Genomic DNA, 21,786 nt, shown 5'->3' with positions numbered 1-21,786 from the left:
ATGTCAATATTCAGTTCATTAATGACATGTTATTGGATGCATAATCCACAAGGATTATTTCTGTTTTTGAATCTCGTCTCCAAAATGAAAATGACTTATCTCTCAGACTTTCAAAGATAACATAATGACAGCAAATATTGTAGGCTTAAGAATGATATAGTTCTCCACTCGCAATACTCAACAACTAGATGGAAAAATTTCTCCCTATTATTACACTTGAATTTTACAATCCTGGAACAAAGCTTGACTATGCAGTGACCTGAAAAATGCTGTGATATTCAGAAAAGCAAATATCAAGCACCTCCCACTGCAGGAAGATTAGTCCAGAATGAAATGCAATCTTTGCTGGAATCCATTTGCTCTTTATTAATTGATACGTATTTGCAAGTCAATGTTAAGAAAATGAAGGAAGAATCAAAATTCTTGAGACAGAATGATTGAAGAGCAACACAAGAGTGGCATTATAGTATCAAGTACAATATCAGCTGCCAATACAACCAATCTTAATTAAAAGAAATGTATGAAAATACTTAACCGTAGGCTACCTATATTAATGATATATGAATTACTGAATCCTAAACAATTTCTATAATTTAAATTATACTTGCAATTAATAGAACAAACCTAGTAAACCTCTGATGTCATTAGGAAAGAAATTAAAGTCTTAATTTTGTTCTCAAGAAAAATTGACTCTCTGGATTAATTTTTCAGAAATCTTGTAAAATTAGAATAAATTGTGTTGGACCCATGTTCAACCCTTATTTAAAAAGGGATGAAGAGAGAATAACCTTATTTATTGCTATTTTTGATAGGTTGCAGAAAGAATATAACCCTCCAAATAGCACTATATAAAAATGTTTGTTCTCTGGTTACACCCACTAAATTTATGATACTGAAAACTCATAATTTTAAGTCTGTTAGGTAAAGGTATATTTAGATGCTAAACAGATTATTATCTATTTATTAACAAATTTAACAAAAATAAATACAATATTGAATGAGTTTCTAGATATTGTTAATAAGGCTTTGATTAGCAAGTTGGATTCAATGATGTGTTGTTAAATTATGTTCCTAAAATTGTGAATTTATCTATTTGAATCCGTCTTGCCTGGAATGTAGCCAATTCCTATCCCTCCACATTATTATGTCTTCTTGAAAAGATGTTTCTAAACCAGACACTGAAAGCTGCCTTGTTGAAACATATGAACTCTTAGCCTTTGAACTGTTGAAAAATGCCCTACAATATGATTTATGTAGAAAGAAACTAAACTGTTTAAAGAATATTTACTATTGTTTGTTGTATTTTATTTTATTTCTTTCTTACTTGGACCAAAAACAAAAACTTCCTTCCCTCCTTCAAAAGACATGTTTTTGCTTTTTGTTCTATTGATATAATACATTTGATGTGAATTGATGGATCTGATTTTCTAGATTGAATGGATCAAAAATACCAGCTGTATCTGTTTAACTGGATTAGAGCTTGATTTAATAAAATAATTATTTTTAAGTTCCATGAAAATTAAACCCAACTGCATTACTGTACAAATCTTTATTTTGTTACTTGATTATTTATTGAGTTAGGCCATTTGATTTTATTTAAAGTACAACTGGTAAACCTTTCATATCACATTCTGAATATGCCAAAATCTGTCTTCTTGCTGGGTGCATTAAATGCAGCACTGAGGCCAAGGCCCAAAACAAGTCTTGTATCAGCTGGATCAATGATTCCATCATCCCACAATCTGAAACATAAATCACAAAACCAAATAGTTAGAGGAATAATACCATAACCACATTCTGATTTTATAGCAAACTGGCTGATAACCCGGCACTGCCTGGGTATTTATTTATCCCAACCCTCCTTCCATGAATGTCACTACAATTTCTAATGTTGGATTTTCTCCCTTACCAGAGGAAGTCGCCTTATGGGGTACGGTGAAACCATTACCATGGCAACTCCACAGCGCTGTACAGTAGAAGCCATTTTAAGGAAGTACGGTAGAAGCCGTTTTAAGGCACAACAGGTTCTTAACAGAACACACACCCCAAGGGGTGTTAAGGGGTGTCTTAGCCCCTTGTTTCCAGAGGGTAAGTAATCTGTGTACCAAATTGCTCGAGGCGTCCCAGAGTTATGCTGGAACACACACACACACACACACACAAACACACACACACACACACACTTTTCAACTGAGCTTTATTTATATACAAATAGAATTGCATATGATGAAAATTAAAAATGTATGTAACCCACTCCCCCTTTTCCTATTACTTCAGCAGAGCTCTTCTGCATTTATCTTTTAGTCTTTTGCAGTGACATATACTGGAAACACATCACAGTTAATAACTGATTCATATGTTACAGGGAAAAAAACCCGAAGATTCACTTCCTGTGTTTTCAGATAGATGGGCTACTTCAATTGGAATAAATGTAGTTAAATTGAAGCTAGGTGAAAAGGGGTGAATGTTTCTTTATGAGTACATTGTTTGAGATTGAGTACAATGTCAAACAAATAGTACTTTAAAGCCAAAGGCTGCTGATAATTATTGGAATGTACAACCTTTGACTGCATTTAAAAAAAAAAACTGTAAAAAATCAAATAAATAGCTTGAGAGCATGGCATTTTTTTGTGTGATTGGATGAGCAAGTGATATCATTGTCTGGAAAGGAATAGTTTGAAGATAGTTTTAAGTTTGGAGATGCTCATCATTGTTTGGTTTTGCCTGGATTGGGCAGAAAACAGGATAACATTAATGTCAGGGGTGTTGTGGCCCAACAGCGACCAGCTGAGCTGTTGGTGTACTCTGACAGCGATGAACACTATGGGACTGCCCTGGAGGCTGAGGAAGACTCTGGGGGATGTTCAGAGTCACAGCAGACACTAGAGAGGCCTCTTGGCCACCAGATGGCATCTGAGTCAGGGAGCAGTGAAGAGGAACAGAGGGAGGCTGTCCCTGATGTGTATATGTGTAGGGCTGAGAAGAGGAGGGAGTAGCTTTGGAAAAAGGCTCATAGAAGGAAATAGGAAACAGGTGGCTACTGATTGGCCCCTTTCAGAGAGCTTATAGGTGAGACGACAGGAGGGAAATTTTGCAGGAAACAACAGTTTGCTAATCCAGGTGTAGCGAAAGTTTGCAGAATTCCGTGACTTCAGGCCTTGTTTTCCTGGAGATAATTTTCTAAGCTCCTAGCCAAGGGGTTACATCTCCCTCCTTAGTCGTGGCAGACAGCCAAGCCGGCATCAGTATAAATTAGAGGCTTGGCACAGAACAGGTGGGTTCATATTATTTCAACTGTGAGTATTGATAAGACCTAAAATCTTTTCCAATCAAAATCCAGCCTAGCAACATTTTTTTCTATAGGATAAACCAAGATTGGAAACTTAAATGAAAACTGGAAATGTTTTATTAAATGCATCATTAGCCCAGTACAAATCTCTACTAAGATCAGCAAAATAGGATACTTTAATGATGGCCGTACTTTCAGAGGTAAATTAACCAGGTAGAGAAGGTCTTCCTTCTGTCAGCCAACTAGAGAACACATTATTTTGAAAATTACATTTTTCTCCCCTTTCCTCCTTTAAAATCATATTGATAAAGCTTTTCAACCAGGGCCTTTTGAACTATTGTAAGAATGATTTCAATTTTCATGGCTGTATATGCATTTCAATTATTCTAAACTGCATCGATTTTAATTTACTGTTGCTGCTGCTTTTACTGTATTATTTAACTACCCTGACAGGCCTGCTTGTATGGAAAGATGGAATATAAATATACTGTAAATACTGTATCATGCTGAGGGGAACAAAATTCCAACCTTTAAACCTGCAAAAGACAATTTCATTAAGGGAAGTGGAGATTTTATTGATCACTTGAAAGATTTTTCATTGTAAAATAAAGATTGCTTTCTCCAAGTCATTTTAGCTTTCTCTTTGTTTAGTAAAAGCTCGTCTTCAGTAGTGGGACACAGCATTAATTATTGAACAACCTATCAAGTTCTATGGTGAGAATATGAATCATATGTCTCCTTGTAAAAAATTCATAACACAACTTCTGCAAAGAAAAGCAGCAAAAACTCAGGAGAAAGTGGCTCATGATATTTGTTACAAGGTAAACTGATTGAACTCCTTTTAGAATTCTCTAAGCAGATTAATCTAGCTCATTAAAAAAGTCTGACTAATGACACCAGATAATTAAGACCTCTGCATATGAAAGTTTCTAGCCTGACACATTTGATGAGGAAATGCAGAAACAGAGCAAATGTCATATATATAAAATGAAATATAATTTATGTGGATTTTTTTTTTCAAAATGAAAAGCATAAAAATTTATATTGCTAAAAACGGTACATCTAAATCAGTGGTGAAATTCAAAATTTTATACTACCGGTTCTGTGGGTGTGGCTCAATGGTGGGGTCCTGTGACTGAGTGAGCATGACCAACTCGATGTCACTCATGGCCACGCCCACACAGTCACATGCCCCACCACCAAGCCACACCCACAGAAACCAGTAGGAAAAATGTGTATATGAATCCATTCACAGCAGGGCTGCTGCTCCCTTTATGGTTCCCCCTGGCCCCCTCCCTCCCAGGGGTCAAAGTACCTTAAAGGGACAGGCTGCAGCAGCTCTGCTGTGAACGGAGGGAGAAATTTTTGGATTCTCTCTGCTGCATTTTTAGATTGAATTCTGTGGCAGAGACAAGCCGAACGTTTTTCCCTCCACAGCAGAGCTGCTGCTCCCTTTATGGTGTCCCCCCCCAGCTCCTCCCTCCCAGGGACTATCTATCTAACGGACAGGCTGCAGCAGCTCTGCTGTGAACAGAGGGAGAAACATTCAGATTAGGTGGGCGGGTCAAGCGACCGGAAGAGGTGAGTAGCGACAGGGTGACCAGGCAAGCGGGGGCGGGACCACCAGGGATTTTTGCTACCAGTTCGGAGAACTGATGCCAACCGTCCCTGCTGGTTCATCCAAACTAGCCGAACTGGGAGGATTTCACCCTGATCTAAATTATAAAAGTTCAGGCACATTGTAAATACATATAAAAATACTTGTACAAGGATTTATTTCAATCTTGTATTTTGTGGGAATATCATCATTAATCATTCTTGACTCCTAATAATAACATGGGACAAGTCTTTTACAAGATTTTTGGAAGTGGTTTGCCATTGGCTTCTTCCTAGAGCTGAGAAAGAGTGACTGGCTGGAAACAGTCACTTGACTGGCTTCAGGCCTAAGGTGGGACTAGAATTTATGGTCTTCCAGTTTCGAACTTTAAATGTTTTATTCATTTTCATTTTCAATTTTGTACATTCACTTATATACTGAATATTTGCAATAATAATAATATAATAATAAAAAAAGAAAAACCCCAACCTAAACACAACTCATAACCTATCACTTTCATACACCCCTTCTTCTCCCCCTCCAACTTTCCTTTCTCCCTCCAACGATCACCCCTCTTACTTCCCTTTCCCCTCCTATCTTCCTTTCTCACCTTCCTCACCCTCCTTCCCCTCTCATCCTCCTTACATTCCCCTCTTCCTCCCTCCTTACTTCTCCCTCTTCCTTTCCTCTACTTCTCACTTTGGTGCATTTCTCTATTCCTAAAAAAAAAAAAAAAAAGAAAAAAAAAAGAGAAAAATAAAAAGAAAAGATAAGGATCAACAGTATACAAGTGTATTCTTCTTATTCTATATATTGAAACTATATCTCCACCCACCCACCCACCCCCAATGAACCTCCCTCCCTAATCCCCTCCGACTTCCCAGGTCCCACACCCGGCATAGTTCAGTACCATTCACCTTCTAAAATATCTTATTAACAATAATAATGAAAATAAAATAAAAAGAACACTCCGAAAAAGAAAAAAAAAACGAAAAAATAAATAAAAATAAAAAAAATTTAAAAATCTTTTGCATTATGCTCAGCCTCCCATCATTCTTAAAATTTAAACAGTGCAAATCATTCCATTTATATTTTGTCCTCGTCCCTTACTTCTTTGATATTTACCCCCTTCTTCCTGTAGACTCTCCAGATAGCCTTTCTTAACCTCATATTCAAATATTAGTTTATACAAAAATCGATTTATCTTCAAATACAGAGCAGTCTAATCATACTTTCGCTACACATCTTCCTACCCTTCGTTTCTCATCTCCATTCCTCCCAAGCCCAAATTCCATAAGATTAGGATCTCGCTCTTCACTTTAAAATCCTGAGCTTTTTATGTTATACTTCAAGCATGTAAATCCGTAAAATATGTGCCCAAAATCCACACCACTTCATTCAATCCCAAGATCCCTTCATCGATATCCCGCTCCACCTTCCCTTCTGCCCCACTCCTCCCGACTCCATTCATCCCAAACCACATTTCAAATAAATCTTAGTCCCCGCTTTCCTCACAGAAAACAATTCATGCGCAGTTTGGATTGAAATTCAAATAAGTCCTATAAAAGTCCCGTATAATATCTGTCCAAAATAAGCAATGCTTCTTTCCATTCCCCATCGGTACACAGCTTTGCCATTTCACACCAGACAGAAATCCTAAAATTTTAATCAGTCCAAGAGCTTAGAAAGTATTTTAAAGACATCGCTGGATCCACATTCCTTACTCTTCTGCCCTTCCAGAAAGAGAAGGCAACCCTCTGCCTTATGACCACGTGTCCCGCTGCTTTGAAAATATGGCTAAATCCTCAGTTTCGGCTCTTCTGCCTCTCCAGTAGGGGGAGAACAACTCCCTCCATCTTGTAACCAAGTAAATTGCTGCTTGTCTTTCCTTCACCTTGTCCCTCCGCATTTCCGAGTGAGTCAAGAAGCCCCGCCTTCAGAGTTTTACAATAAAAGTCCCGAGCTTCCGAAACAGAATTAATACGAAATCTTTGATTTTCGAGTGTAACTGTGATTCCAACTGGAGCTTCCCATTTATACCGTATTTGACGATTTCTAAGTTCTTGGGTTAAAAAAGTATAGCCTCTCCTTGCTTGCAGCATCTGGAGCGGGATTTCTTTAAAGACAAACAAATCATGGCCATCGATTCGGAGCCTGTTGTTGTAAAACTTTTGGATGATCGCATTCCTGGATTCTCTTGTGAAAAAGTATATAATTATGTCTCTTGGTAGCTGTCGTTGTTCTGCTACACACGAATTCTGGCGATAGATTTTTCGAATATTCCAATCAAAATTGAATCCCGGACCTCCCACCGCTTGGCTGAAAGCTTCTACAAACGTCTGTTTCAAGTTCTCTCCTTTCTTTTCGGGCAGTCCTCTGACTCTTATTGCAGACGCTTTTCTGTTATAATTTATCATTGTAAGTTGTGTTTGAGTATCTCTAATCTCTTGTTGTAATGCTTGGATGTTGGAAGTCAAATTAGAATTAGCCTCCTCCAAAGTTTCCAGCTTAGTCTCCATTTCTTCGATATAATCTGTCAGAGTAGACATAGCTTCAAACATATCCACCTTTATTTGGGCAATTTTAGTCTGTATTTTGTCGCATAAATCCAGCACAAATTCTTTGATTTCTTGTTTAAAATCATTGAGTATTTGAAAAAGAAGCTCCTGTGTCAAGGAATCTCCAGTAGGGGGTGTAGGAGGCAAAGGCAGCGATTTACTAACAAGTTCTTTAAGCACATGCGGGGGGATTTTTTTGCCTGCTTAGACCTGGGAGGCATTATAGATAAAAGCTGAGAATAAACAGATAAACAGTGTCTTCACTTGGTCAGTTCTCAATAAATTATTTGTAGATTTTGCTTGTTAATGAGTAGCAGTCTCCGGGGAGATAAAGCTGGTTAATTACGTCATCAATCACCAACACAGTAAAAACGCCATTTTGTAACCGGTTGAACAAAGAAGTTTCAAAGGAAAAACAAGGCTGGTGTTTAGATAGTTATAAAAAAAAAAACATCACAGGAGTAAGACCCGCTCGTGTTAGCCTTAAGTTGCTTTAAGCAATTTATCATTGTCCTGAGGGTTAGACTTCCTGGGGGCGGAGCCTGTCACCGAAGGAGCTCAACGGAGCCCCTCTCAGAGTTCTGGTCTGTATATCTAATTAAGATCAATAGATATCACCCCTTTCTGGCAGAAAGGGGCAGGCAGAAGCTCAGGTGCTAGGATTTATTCGTAGTTCACAGCCCTTTTTCTTTTTTTTTGGGCTGCGAACGGAGAAGAGATCCAGCGTAACTGAGCTCTTATCTCCAGCCAGTTCCTCGCAGCTGCCTTTTTGCAGCCCTAGACAGGCGATCCCCCCCCTCAGGTCTTCCAGTTTCTAGCGCCATAACATATTAGCCAGATTAGCAGGATATATCCTCCTAATATAACTATGCTTCATAATCCATGGTTTCATACTGATTTAATGTTAGGTCTGAGCCTGTTCTACTTTTTTGTTGAAGATGAGTCGGACTGAATATAAATTAGCTTCTTGTTGACATCAATCATGATGATCCTTTGGATTTATAAGACTTTTATGCAGCTGTATCATTTATGAATTTGATTTTTTTCTTCTCTGTCCAAAATCTTGCCAAGACTATTAGGCCAGGCAGTTGGCAGTTGTCAATCCTGATTCACACACAAAAAGTAATCATGTGAGTATTGCATTTAAATTGACACTCATATTAGCAAGCCATAGTTGCCCGTGGAAATCTGTCAGCATTGATAAAACATGTCATTCTGCTTTAGTAGGGAAGCTTGATTGTTATGTGAAAAATTTCAAATAACTTTTTGAAGTTCTTAAAATATATATGGGTTTACTGCTGTTAGTAAAAGTGTTTTAAATTAAATTACCATAAATATACATTTTATTTTACTTGTCTTAAGAGAAATATTAGTTGCCTTATGAAATATATCAAGCACACGTCTTTCTAGAAAATCATGGAAAACAAATGCGAGAGGTTATTCAATTCCCGAAGATCATTTTTAATACTTTCTCTGATAGGTACAGAGGAGAATGACTATTCTTTAGCTTCAATGTCTCATCTTTAAAATGGGAAAATGGATTATTTATAACTGTATACAACATTACAACCTATTTCCCATATGAAACTTGCTTTATAAATAGTTAATAATGAGAACTAAAATACCTAAACACTGCATGCACGTACATGGCACTTCAGTATTAAAAAATAAATAACTCTCCCATGATTCACTTGGGAGCATTCCTTTTTGCCCATGTTAGTAGAATCCTTATTCTTTAGATCCACTAATAGAGTGAGCAACAGAACAAGTTTACAGAAAAGGAATTAAAGCACAGAATTCACTGTTACTTAACATGAGCAACAGGGGTGACAGAGGTATTCATATGTGTGAAAGGAAAGTCACATTCAGAAAGCATACAGAACAAATACTTAGTATACTCCTATTAACAACACTCCGTGTACTCCTAGCACAATTTGGAGAGATATTATCTTTAGAGAAAGAAACAGACAGATATAAAAACCAATGAGCATGGGCATGTAACAGTTGATAAAGGAACATGCTTAGAAAGCCCTATGCTCTCCGATTCAGAGCATTTTCACCAGAGGTGATATTCATCAGGTTCTGACCAGTTCTGGAGAACCGGTAGGGGAAATTTTGGAGAACCAGAGGAGTTTGGAGAACCAGAAAATAACACCTCTGACTGGCCCTACCCCCCCCCCCCCCATCTATTCTCTGTCTCCCAAGTGCCAGCTAATCGGGAGGAAATGAGGATTTTGCAGTAACCTTTCCCTGGACTGGGGACGAAATGGGAATTTTGCAGTAACCTTTCCCTGGAGTGGGGTGGGAATGGAGATTTTGAAGTATCCTTCCCCTGGAGTGGGGCAGGATGGAGATTTTGCAGTAACCTTCCCCTGCCACGCCACCAAGCCATGCCATGCCCACCAAGGCACACCCACAGAACTGGTAGTAAAAAAAATTGAATCCCACCACTGATTTTCACCATAGCCAGGACCTGCAACTGCTAGGCCATAAACTCCTAGCAACAGCCTGACCCTGCTGAGCAAGCAGATGAAACTAATTATTCTTTATTGTAATGCTATATTGACAGAATATTCCAAGTCTGAAAGCATGTTTCCCCCTACTCCTTACCCACCCAAGAAACTAGGGAGGGTCTCTTCTAAGCTTCTTGCCCTGTCATGCTATCTCTTATCTGACTGTTACCTTGGCAGTACCTCTTTGTCATGTCTCTCAAGATTTTTCCCACATTCCATTATGTTTAGTTACAAGAACAATCTTAACCAAAGTTTCACTAATGGATAGGATAAATATCATCTCTCCAGCTTTTCCAACATTCAGAAGGCTTAGACTAGCCAGCTGGCTGTCTGGCTTCCTTTTCCAGCCAGTCTTAAAAATTATCTTTAAACTGTTACACATATAAAGACAAGCTGTCACCCTCATCTGTACGTACCGTGCACTAGAATAATAAGGGCTTCCTTCTTCTTCAAACCTCTGAATTATTGGCTCTTTCAAAGCTTTTTCTTCCTCTTCAGAAAACTACAAAAGATAATTAACAGGAATAGAAACTCTGGCAATTTTCATCCGCAAGAGCACTGGACATCCTGTCCTAAGAGATAATATGCATTAAATGTCTAATCAATAATGCTGGGTACATTTGGATTTGTGTTTAGTTGAGTGGGAATTTCCTATTAAATGTGCTCCAAGCTGCACTAATGTTAGTGGCATTTCTCTTACAGAAATCAGTATCAGAGTTTATGAAAATAGTTTCTTAAACAATGTAAATGATAACGATTTTTTAGAATGCAATGTTCTGAAAAACTGTTTTTCTTGCTCCTCTTGGTTATAAAAATTTCTCTTTAGTTAGATTCCCCGTGAGTGTAACATTATAGTTTGCTTATAGTGTTAGGCTTATAAAACACAAGTACACCAATTTGACAGCCGGTCACTAATTGAATAGTTTGGACTCCTTTGTATTCCTAATTTTACTATTGTATGTACTAATATGTAAGCTCTGTAAATACAAGTGATAGGTGAAGTATTATTGTAAGCTATAGTATGAATCCCATTTCATACAGTGAGATGACACTGAATGAAAAAGTAACTATACTGCAAGAAAATAGAGGGAAGTGATGGTATTATGACCATTCCCTCCTAATGTATTTGAAATATCAAAAGTAGCAGACATTACCTGCTTCCCTTCCCTTGCTTTTCGGTCCTTGGCTACTGTAGCTAAAACAGTTGCAGCTTGTTCTCCTCCCATCACCGAGATCCGAGCATTCGGCCACATAAAAAGAAATCTTGGACTGAAAAATACAAAGGATGGAATAAAAATCTCTTTAGCTTTTTACAAATTCGTTCCTTCACTTTTTATGACTGAGGGGGCAGAGAAGGAAGGAATGTTATCTGCATAATGTGAACACTAAACACTTCCTAAACCCTTCACTGTCCGGGAACGGGAACTACTAAGGGATTTATTCAGTAAAATCTACAGCATTTAAACTAGAATAACAGAGTTGGAAGGGACCTTGGAGGTCTTCTAGTCCAACCCACTGCTTAGGAAGGAGACCCTACAACACTTCAGACAAATATACCACTTCAGACAAATTATATGCATAAGTAGCCATATGCAGTCCAGTGGCATCCTTGAATTAAATAATTCATTCCCATAGGTATTTTAAATCATACAACAGAACAATACTCTCTTCTAGATTAAAAACAATATTTTCACATATTATATACACATTCCCGACATCTATAATACTATGGCTGAAGTGCATACTTACCTATATGCTCTTCCACACATCCCATAATTTCCAGCACCATAGGAACCTCCAATAATGACTGTTATTTTAGGCACATTGGCACATGCTACAGCAGTAACCATCTTGGCTCCATCTTTTGCTATACCACCAGCTTCATAATCCTTACCAACCATGAAGCCTAATTGGAAAAAGGGTTAAGACCATTATCAAGGCTATTTGCAAATAGCTTCTTTTGCCATTAGAAAAACAAAGCAAGTGAGACTGTTAAACTTCATTTACTAATTTAATTGATTCAACTAACATTTTTGATGCTTTGTAGGCTTTTAGCTGATATTATTTTTTTGCTAAACTTTTATTCTGCTTTTATTACCGTATAAGTAACTCCAGAAATTAAACATACAAAACATTCCTTCCTCCTCCTATTTCCCCCACAACCACAGTGAGCTGGGTTGGGCTGAGAGAGGATGTGTCAGCGTTACTCCATTCCATAATTAGGAAAGAAAACTAAGAGACTCCATGAGTTGGAAATTCAAAGTACTTTTACTAATTATAAATGGTAAGCAAGCAGTTGCGAAGCAAAGTCTACTTAATAAGGCGCGAAAGCGATTGATATATAGAATAGCCCATTCCCCACCCCTTAGGATCATAGCTCCAGGCCAATCATAAGTCCTTCAAGTGTCAGGTGTGAGATAACTTCAAAAAGACAGGTCAAAGATAGAATGTCGAGGCCGTTGATGCAGGCGGGAACACTCACGCATGCGCAATCCCAATATCTGGTACATCCTAGAACATTCCTCCAGCACATCAATTATCCCCTCCCAAATACCAGCCCCCCCCCTTCCCGTTTCATGGCAGCTGAAGCAACAGCAAGGCAGAAGCTGACATCCGGCCGTCCCCCGGAAAAAGGCTGTTAGGCCTGTAAAAAAAAAAAAACGAAACAGACAAACGACAAACACAAAAAAAAGAGGGAGGGGGAAAAAGAAAGTCAAGGCTTGTCGGGATAAGCAGCATAAAAGTCACGAAGTAAACGGGGAGCTCGAACATGGGATTTATCAACCCATTCAGTGTGGGAGGGAGGAAAATGTTTCCAAGCCACTAGGTATTGGATGCGATTACGGTGTTTGCGGGAATCAAGAATGGCACGAACTTCAAAATGACGTTCCCCATCCACTAGTAACGGAGTAGGTGGAGGTTCATCTGGGGGGCGCAAGTGGGAAACCCGAACAGGTTTGATGAGGTTGATGTGGAAAACCGGGTGGATGCGGTTGAGGTGTTTTGGCAATTGTAAACGAACAAAAACAGGATTGATGACCTTTACAATAGGGAAAGGGCCAACATATTTGGGCCCCAATTTCTTTGACTTCTGCGTAGTGTGCAGGAATTTTGTGGACAAATATACCAAATCCCCAGGGCGGTATTCATAGGGCTGAGTGCGTTTTTTATCTGCTTGCTTCTTATGGGCTTTATGAGCAGCGTCCAAAGTGGAAAGGGTCAACGGCCAAATGTGACTGAGGCGTTCATTCCAGTCCACAATTGAAGGGACTTGCGGTTGGTCACTAGGCAATTCGGGAATAGGAACAAAATCTTGACCGTAAACGACCCGAAAAGGGGTGAACCCCGTGCTGGAGTGAACCGAGTTGTTGTAGGCCACTTCAGCATGTGGTAACAAGTCCACCCAATCGTCTTGTTGATAATTGATGAAGCAACGTAAATATTGCTCAAGAACAGAATTTGTACGTTCACAGCCGCCATTAGTCTGAGGATGGTAGGCGGAGCTAAGGCCCTGGGCGGAGCCGATGCGCTTGAGAAATTCCTTCCAAAATTTAGATGTAAATTGGACCCCCCGATCGGAGATAATACGGTCGGGCACTCCATGCAAACGGTAGATGTGGGAAATGAACAGTTTAGCCAATGCCTTGGCGGAAGGAATTTTGTGACAAGGCATGAAATGAACTTGCTTGGAAAACAAATCAGTGACCACCCATATAACGGTATGCCCCTGGCTTTCGGGAAGCTCAACAATAAAGTCCATAGAAATCTCCTTCCAAGGGGCAACTGGGCGAGCGACGGACTGGAGCAGTCCTTGCGGTTTCCCAGGTGGTTTCTTGGCGGCAGCGCAAATGGGGCAACTAGCCACGTAAAGTTCAATGTCCTTTTTTAAAGAGGGCCACCAGAATTGTCGCTTCACGAGATGTAAAGTTTTTACGAATCCAAAATGCCCCGCCAATCTGGAGTCATGAGCGCGGCGAAGGACCACGAGGCGGAGGGATGCGGGGATGTATAATTTAGCACCAATCCACGGTATATCGTCCCTCATGGTGCACTCGTCACGATGGTTCAGGAACCAGTCGTCGTGAGCAAGAGCTTTTCTAAGGTCAGAAAGTAGATCTTGAGGCACCTCTTTCTGTGCCTGGGTCTGTTGACGTGTGAGTACCGGAGCTGCCAGGAGTGGTTGGACGATAGTCAGTTTAGAGCAATTATATTGAGGTAATCTGGACAAAGCATCCGCCATGAAGTTCTTCCCTCCCGGGATATACTTTAGAGTGAAATTGAAACGGTTGAAATATTGGGCCCATCGCATTTGTTTGGGGGAGAGACGACGAGGCGTCCGCAACGCTTCCAGGTTCTTGTGGTCAGTCCACACCTCAAATGGGTGTTTCGCGCCCTCTAGGAAATGGCGCCACGTAGCCAGGGCCCAACGGACCGCGAAAGCCTCCTTTTCCCAAACCGCCCAACGTCTCTCCGTGTCAGTGAGCTTTCGGGAGGTGTACGTGCAAGGTTGCAGGTTACCTTGGTCGTTGGTTTGCAGCAGAATGGCCCCTACGGCGACATCACTGGCATCAGCCTGGACGACGAAAGGCCGGTCTAGGTCAGGATGCTTAAGTACTGGTTCAGCGACAAAAAGGCGTTTAAGTTTCTCGAATGCCGCCTGACATTCCATGTTCCAGTCCAAAGGCCTATTAGGTTTAGGTTTTGGATCGCCCTTAGTCTTGAGCAAATTAGTAATAGGAAGAGCAATCTTAGCAAAAGAGGGAATGAATTGACGGTAAAAATTAGCGAAACCCAAAAATTTTTGCAATTGTTTACGAGTTTTGGGTGCGTCCCATTCAGTGACCGCCCTCACTTTCTCAGGGTCCATCTCAATGCCATCTGGTGAGATGCGATAGCCAAGATAGTCAATTTTAGTTTGGTGAAACTCACATTTAGACAATTTGGCATAGAGGTCAGCGGCACGTAGTTTTTTCAAAACAGTGCGCACCAGAGCGACGTGTTGGTCATATGTGCGAGTATAGATAAGGATATCGTCCAAATATATGATAACTCCTTTATACAGGTGATCGTGCAAGATCTCATTAATAAGTTGCATGAAAACAGCAGGAGCCCCCTGTAGGCCAAAAGGCATAACCCGGAACTGGAAACAACCAAGAGGGCAGTTGAAAGCAGTCTTCCATTTGTCTCCTTCTTTTATGCGGACCCTATAGTAAGCTTCCCGGAGGTCCAATTTAGTAAAGATGCGGCCCTTCCCCAGCTGTGCCAATAAGTCTTTCATCAACGGGAGGGGGTAGAGGTTCTGAGTTGATACAGCGTTAAGATTTTTAAAATTACAGCATAGACGAAGAGAGCCATCTTTTTTTTCACGAAAAAGTACAGGGGCAGCCACTTTGGGGCGAGCCGGTTCAATGAAACCACGTTTCAAATTTTTGTCAATGAAAGAACGCATTTCCTCCATTTCCCTGGGAGACATGGAGTAGATCTGGGGTTTAGGGAGCTTAACCCCGGGTAAAATGTCTATGGAGCAGTCAGTAGGCCTGTGGGGGGGTAGATTGTCTGAAGATTTTTCGCTGAAGACTTCCTTAAGATCCCAATACTCTTTCGGAATTTTCTCCTCTCCTGCAATTCTCTCCTGCCCTCTAGCGGCCACTTCAGGAATGTCAGTTACAGGTTGTTCAGGAGAGTCCTCCCCCACTGGAGGCACCCTGGAGCGGACGCGTAAGCGGCCTGTGCGCCAATTTATGTGAGGGTTCCACTTCCGGAGCCAGGGGATGCCCAAAATGAGTGGCCTGTCCATGCCAGGCGCGACCACAAAGGAAATTAGTTCAGTATGGGTACCCATTTTCATTTCCAAAGGCTCAGTAAAAAAATGGGCGCGCCCCCCCCCCCTGCAATAGAGCCGTCTATTTGGCAAAACACAATTGGGGTTTTCAAAGTGCGCAATTTGAGGCCCAATTTTTCCACCATGGCCGGATTGATCATGGATCGGGAACAGCCGGAGTCGAGCAAGGCCAGAAGGGTGGCAGGTGGTCCCTGGGGGGGTACTTTTAACTCAATGGGGATTAGCAGGGGCCCTTTGTTTGAACTCACCCAGTGAGGCAATGTGTCATCATCGGAATCTTCAGAAGAAGAGGAGTTGGCGTCCGCGTCTCCCTCTAATGGCTGGGCGAAAGGAGGGGGTTTGTTGTCCACAGCGAAGGCAGTTTCTTTTTTCTTCTTCTCTGAGACTCTGCCAGACTTTTCCTCACGTTTGGGAGGGGGTTGAGCAGAGATGGGAAATTTAGCACGACATTCGGGGGCGGTGTGCCCCAATTTACCGCAACGGAAGCAGGTTAACGGTCTGGAGAGGTCTGAAGGGGGCCCCCTCCCTTCCCCCCGTCGTTTGAAGAGGGATTTCCTGGCAGGAGGGGGGGAAGACTTCGCAGCTTTCTCCTTTCGCTTCTTTCTTTCTTCTTTGGCATAACGGAGCCTGGTGAGGTCGAGCTCAGCGTCTGCAGCATGTTCAAACCAAGTGACCAAACGCCTGGGCAGGTTACGATTGACACATTGCTGGTAAATGTCTTCATCTAACCCCGAAGCAAATTTGTCCAGGAGTGCGTCCTCCCCCCAGCCTCTCATGTATTGCGACAGACATTGAAATTCCTGGATGTATTGGGCAACAGGTCTATCGTCTTGCTCAAGGGTTATAAATTTCAATTTGCTTCGTTTCTCTGTCAAAGGGTCATCAAAGCGTTGGCGGAAAGCCTCCATAAAGCGGTTGAAATCTCCCAAGAGGGGAGAACCAGACATATGCAAAGCCGTGGACCACGTGGCAGCTTCAGCATCTAAAGATAAGAGAACCATCCGGACTCTCATGCCATCAGTTTCAAAATCACGGCCATAAATCTCCATATAATTAAAGACCTGCATAATGAAAGAGGCCAGGGTAGCAGAATCACCGTTGAAACGCACAGGCAGGGGAGGGATTTTTGCCATTCGGTGCCGTTGGGGAGGAGGGGCCCCGGGTCCAGCAAAGCCTCTAGCCACAGGGGGTGAAGCAGGCCTAGGGGGAGGGGGTGAAGGCACGCGTGGAGTTTGTTGACGCCAGCTTCTCCAGTCTCTTTGATCTTCCCCCCTTCTTTCCCCAAAATACCTTTGACCCCAATAATCAGGTAATTCACTCCTCTGGGGTTTTCTCACAGCTCCAGTCTCCAGCGCTGGTTGTCGGGGTTGCCTTTGAGTGATCCCTGCATTCCAGCTCGCCTCTTCTTCTCTTTGCCCGACCGAAGTAGACCATCGAGGGGGAGGAAGGTCCGGCTGGCTGGAAATTTGCAGTTGAAATAAATCTTCATGAAGTGATAGGTCAGGGCCCTCTGGCTCGTGAAGCGAAAGTTCGGGAGGTCCGGCTTCGCTGGAATCCACGCCGCTAACGGCCCCTTCCGTATCTCTGATTGGTGAAGACATATCTCCCTTCACGGTAGACGTAAATCTCCTGGAAAGGGTTTAAAGGAGACTTTGCTTCTTGTCAGCGTTACTCCATTCCATAATTAGGAAAGAAAACTAAGAGACTCCATGAGTTGGAAATTCAAAGTACTTTTACTAATTATAAATGGTAAGCAAGCAGTTGCGAAGCAAAGTCTACTTAATAAGGCGCGAAAGCGATTGATATATAGAATAGCCCATTCCCCACCTCTTAGGATCATAGCTCCAGGCCAATCATAAGTCCTTCAAGTGTCAGGTGTGAGATAACTTCAAAAAGACAGGTCAAAGATAGAATGTCGAGGCCGTTGATGCAGGCGGGAACACTCACGCATGCGCAATCCCAATATCTGGTACATCCTAGAACATTCCTCCAGCACATCAATTATCCCCTCCCAAATACCAGCCCCCCCCTTCCCGTTTCATGGCAGCTGAAGCAACAGCAAGGCAGAAGCTGACAGGATGGCTGGCTTAAAATCAACAGCTGGCTTCATGCCTAAGGTGGAACCAGAACTCAGTCTCCTGATTTCTAGACTTGCATCTTAGGTACGACAACCTGTTTCATAATTATTTAATTATTAGTTCAGGGAATTACTTTATTATTGCTAAATGTAATATTGTAAATTGTAGGCAGCTAGACAGAAATTCAATCAAACTGCGTTTCAAAACTACTTTATAAATGCATAATAACTAAATACAGCAACTGTGATTCAATCTGACAATATTCCCCAATATTTCCCAAACTCATAAATAAGGTTGTTAGAAATGACGAGCAGGAATTAATGTATTACTATGGTACACTTATTTGAAAGAAAAGGTATAATTATTTGCTCAAATATTTATTGCCTTGTAGTTCAGTTCCATAGATTATGATAATCACTTATTACCTGTGATGTTTTGTAAAAATATAATGGGAATATTTCTCTGACAACAAAGCTGAATAAAATGTGTGCCCTGTAAAGATAAGAAAAAATTGATAGTTGACCTACTGAAAAATAATTGTTCAGTAATATGATACTATCTGCTGCTAAAACCATTGTATGATCCTAAAGCAGTACTTCTAAAACCATAACTTTTTTTTTTAATGGGAAAAAGAAATTTCATTTTTGTATTGTTCCAATTCAGGGGTGGGTTCTGACCGGCTTTACTGCCAGTTCGCTTGTGCGTGCGCACGTGCAGTCCAATTAAAATCGTTCTGCGCATGCACAGAACTCAAAAACAAGATGGCGACAGTGGCGATCGGGGAACCAGTTTGGGGGCATGTCAGGCTTGGGTCGCTGCCGGTTCCAGTGACTCAGGCTGCCATACCATTACCGGTTCAGCCAAACCGGATGGAACCAGTAGGAACCCAACACTGCTCCAATTTTAGTATATGTGCTGCCGAAGCAAGCACAGAAATTGCATTTTTGAAATGTGCCAGGATCTTGAATTTGAATTTGTTTGTTGTCCCTTTTCTCTAGTGTAAATGGCTTTATCCTTCAAACGATGAAGTCATATTTAAAACAAAACATTTTCTATGTAACATTGACTTACTTTCTTATAAAGTTGATCCTTGAAGCAATTACTCATTCCCTAATAACTGCTAAAATAGATTGTAGCAGGTTTTAGCACATGATGATGTGATAAAATAGCAGGTGATAGTAACTGAGGTAACAGTTTGCTACTGTACTTAATCCTAGAAATAGTAACATTGTTATAAAAAGTACAAAAAAGTACTGCAGCAGGTATCTTGGGAAAATCTTAATAACAACCTACAACTGCTCAGCATCTGTAGAAGTTCAAAGCACACAATTTACATCATCTACATTACAGTTCTCAAAATTAAGCCCCACAATGAATCTCATATATTGCAAATTGGCTTGGATAGAAAGACAATATGACAAAGAGAAAGAGATTAATTAGTAAATTATTAGGCTACATCCTATCTCTAAAAAAATGAAAACATCTTCATCTTTTTGAACTTCACTATATATTAACAGCAGATATAAATCTAAACAAATGCTCATCATCAGAATTCTATGGGAAAGTGCAACCCTATCAAAGATCAAAAATGAAATATCACCCAACTAGAAAGACCAACAACAATAACCACTTGAATTTGAACAGGGTTGAGTCTGTTGTGCACAGCCTCCAGACACAAGGCTAAGTCTTCAATGGCATGACATGTTTGGTCTAGGGCAAGGGTGTCAAACTCAATTTCATTGAGGGCCACATCAGGGTTGTCTTTGATCTCAGGGTGCTGGGTGGGCATGGCCATCTCAATGTCCCTCCTGTCAGGCAGGCCTGTGGTGGCCCAATCACTCTGCCAGTGAAAATAGGCTCCTGAGCTCCGTTTTCGACTGCCAAGACAGCAAGATTTAATGCAGAACACCTTGTCATTCAACACTAATATCTGATAACCTGGCCTTTGAGGGCAGATTCCAGTCTGCTCCCAGGATCTCCCAATATCTTCTTTGTCCACCATAGTTCCTGCATTTCTGCCATCAATCTCCACTCCCATCAAGACCTCTCACCTCACACCCCTTTCTCTTAGGCCAAAGCATCCATTCATCCACTCACAAACCCTAGATACCTCCAATAATCTACTTATCAGATATACCACAATCACTTCCCTAAACATCACAAACACAGCTCTTCCAGAAGTATATTTCCCGCACAACTATCCCTGGCATTCAGCAAGTGTATGTGTGTGTGTGTGTGAGAGAGAGAGAGACAGAGACAGAGACAGAGAGACAGAGAGACAGAGAGAGAGACAGACAGAGAGACAGACAGAGACAGAGAGAGAATCAGACAGACAGACAGACAGAGAGAGAAGCTGTAAAAGTCATCTAGCATGCACTGTCAAAACTCTGCCCTCCTTCCACTGAACAGAGGGATGGAGTAAATGGTTGGATAATCAAAGTGTCAATCTCTGTGTCAGAAAGAGGGAGTTAATGTTCAGAGAACAGCACCAAAGGGGGCCTAGTGGACAACATAGGTCAGGTTCCAAAAGCACATCCCAGCTTTGTACCATCCACCCAAAGTCCTCTTCAAGTCAAATCCCAAACCTTTCTGCTCTGGGCTAAAGCACTCCAGAAAACCACGGTAACCAATAACAGTGTCAGGCAAAGGAAAACTTGCCTACAAAAGTTGTTTGCCTTTGTCTCCCCATCACCCCCTGCAGTGTGAAGAGAATAGCAATATATAGCAATAGCAGTGGACTTACTGTATATACTCGAGTATAAGCCTAGTTTTTCAGCCCACTTTTTGGGCTGAAAAAAGCCGCCTCGGCTTATACTCGAGTCAGTGAAAAATTTGCCCGAAATGGAGGAGAAAAAGGGGCGGGGCCATGCCGCTGGGTGACACTCGTGAATGGCCCAGTGCCCCTGTGAGTTTCCCCTCCCTCTGTGTCAGTTTGCCGCGCAGCGCGCACCGCACCATCCCCCCTCCTCACGTTCTAATGTAATGCAGGGCTGTCTTACGATTCCCCTTCCTCCCCCTCCTGCCGCTCTGCAACGATGTCCCACCTCCTCCTTGTTATGGCAAGCAGCCACATAGCGATGTCCCACCTCCTCTGGTACAGTGATCCAATGATAGGAATCAGTGTGCCGTGTGTCATGAGGCGGGACATCGCTCCCGCGGCTGCACGGGACATCATCATCACAGCGGGACATCAGCATCATGAGGTGAGTGAAGTATTTCATTGAATACACCGCTAGTTTACTGTTTTTCTTTGAAATAAATATTCAAAAACATTATTGGTATCTATTTTTATTTTTGAAATTTACCGGTAGCTGCTGCATTTCCCACCCTAGGCTTATACTCGAGTCAATAACTTTTCCAGTTTTTTGTGGTAAAATTGGGTGCCTCGGCTTATATTCGGGTCGGCCTATACTCGAGTATATACGGTATATACCGCTTCATAGGCCTTTCAGGCCTCTCTAAGCGGTTTACAGAGAGTCAGCATATTGCCCCCAACAATCTGGGTCCTCATTTTACCCACCTCGGAAGGATGGAAGGCTGAGTCAACCCTGAGCCGGTGAGATTTGAACCGCTGACCTGCTGATCTAGCAGTAGCCTGCAGTGCTGCATTTAACCACTGCGCCACCTTGGCTCTCAAGATTTCAAGAGAGAAAGCAGTTTGTTCTTCTACACATAAAAGTGATTGCACCAGTAGTGGAAAAGGGTAAGACGCTTTTTTTTTTTGCCTTCCTTCATTTTTTCTTGCAGAACAGAAAGAATGGAGAGAAAGAGATTTCAAAAGAGTACTGTAAACTATTTGCATGCCTGTGGCTCCCAGCCCTGGGCTCCCAGCATGATTGCATTGTTTTGAATGCATAGAAGAGCAAACAACTTACTCTCTTGAAATTTCTCTTCAATCTCTCTGCTCTA

At 41.5% G+C, this 21,786-nt stretch overlaps 1 protein-coding gene across 3 annotated transcripts in view; it reads right to left on the bottom strand.

Annotated features, from left to right (window-relative positions):
- Positions 1 to 1,107: 1,107 nt before the first annotated feature.
- Positions 1,108 to 21,786, bottom strand: part of MCCC2 (methylcrotonoyl-CoA carboxylase 2) — a 58,650-nt gene continuing 37,971 nt past the window's right edge. For 2 of the 3 annotated variants that reach the window (XM_032214457.1, XM_032214458.1), the window contains exons 13-17: positions 18,303 to 18,369; positions 11,707 to 11,863; positions 11,112 to 11,226; positions 10,374 to 10,459; positions 1,108 to 1,742 (exon numbers count right to left, since the gene is read on the bottom strand). In XM_032214457.1, coding sequence (XP_032070348.1) covers positions 1,625 to 1,742; positions 10,374 to 10,459; positions 11,112 to 11,226; positions 11,707 to 11,863; positions 18,303 to 18,369 — 543 coding nt within the window. In that variant the 3' untranslated portion in view covers positions 1,108 to 1,624. The remainder of the gene's footprint in view (positions 1,743 to 10,373; positions 10,460 to 11,111; positions 11,227 to 11,706; positions 11,864 to 18,302; positions 18,370 to 21,786) is intronic. The other variant, XM_032214459.1, reaches the window with a different exon arrangement.

Source organism: Thamnophis elegans, chromosome 3, assembly GCF_009769535.1.
Source record: "Thamnophis elegans isolate rThaEle1 chromosome 3, rThaEle1.pri, whole genome shotgun sequence".
Lineage (NCBI taxonomy): Eukaryota > Metazoa > Chordata > Lepidosauria > Squamata > Colubridae > Thamnophis > Thamnophis elegans.
The sequence above is the reverse complement of the archived record's forward strand: the minus strand, read 5'-3'. Positions and strand labels throughout refer to the sequence as shown.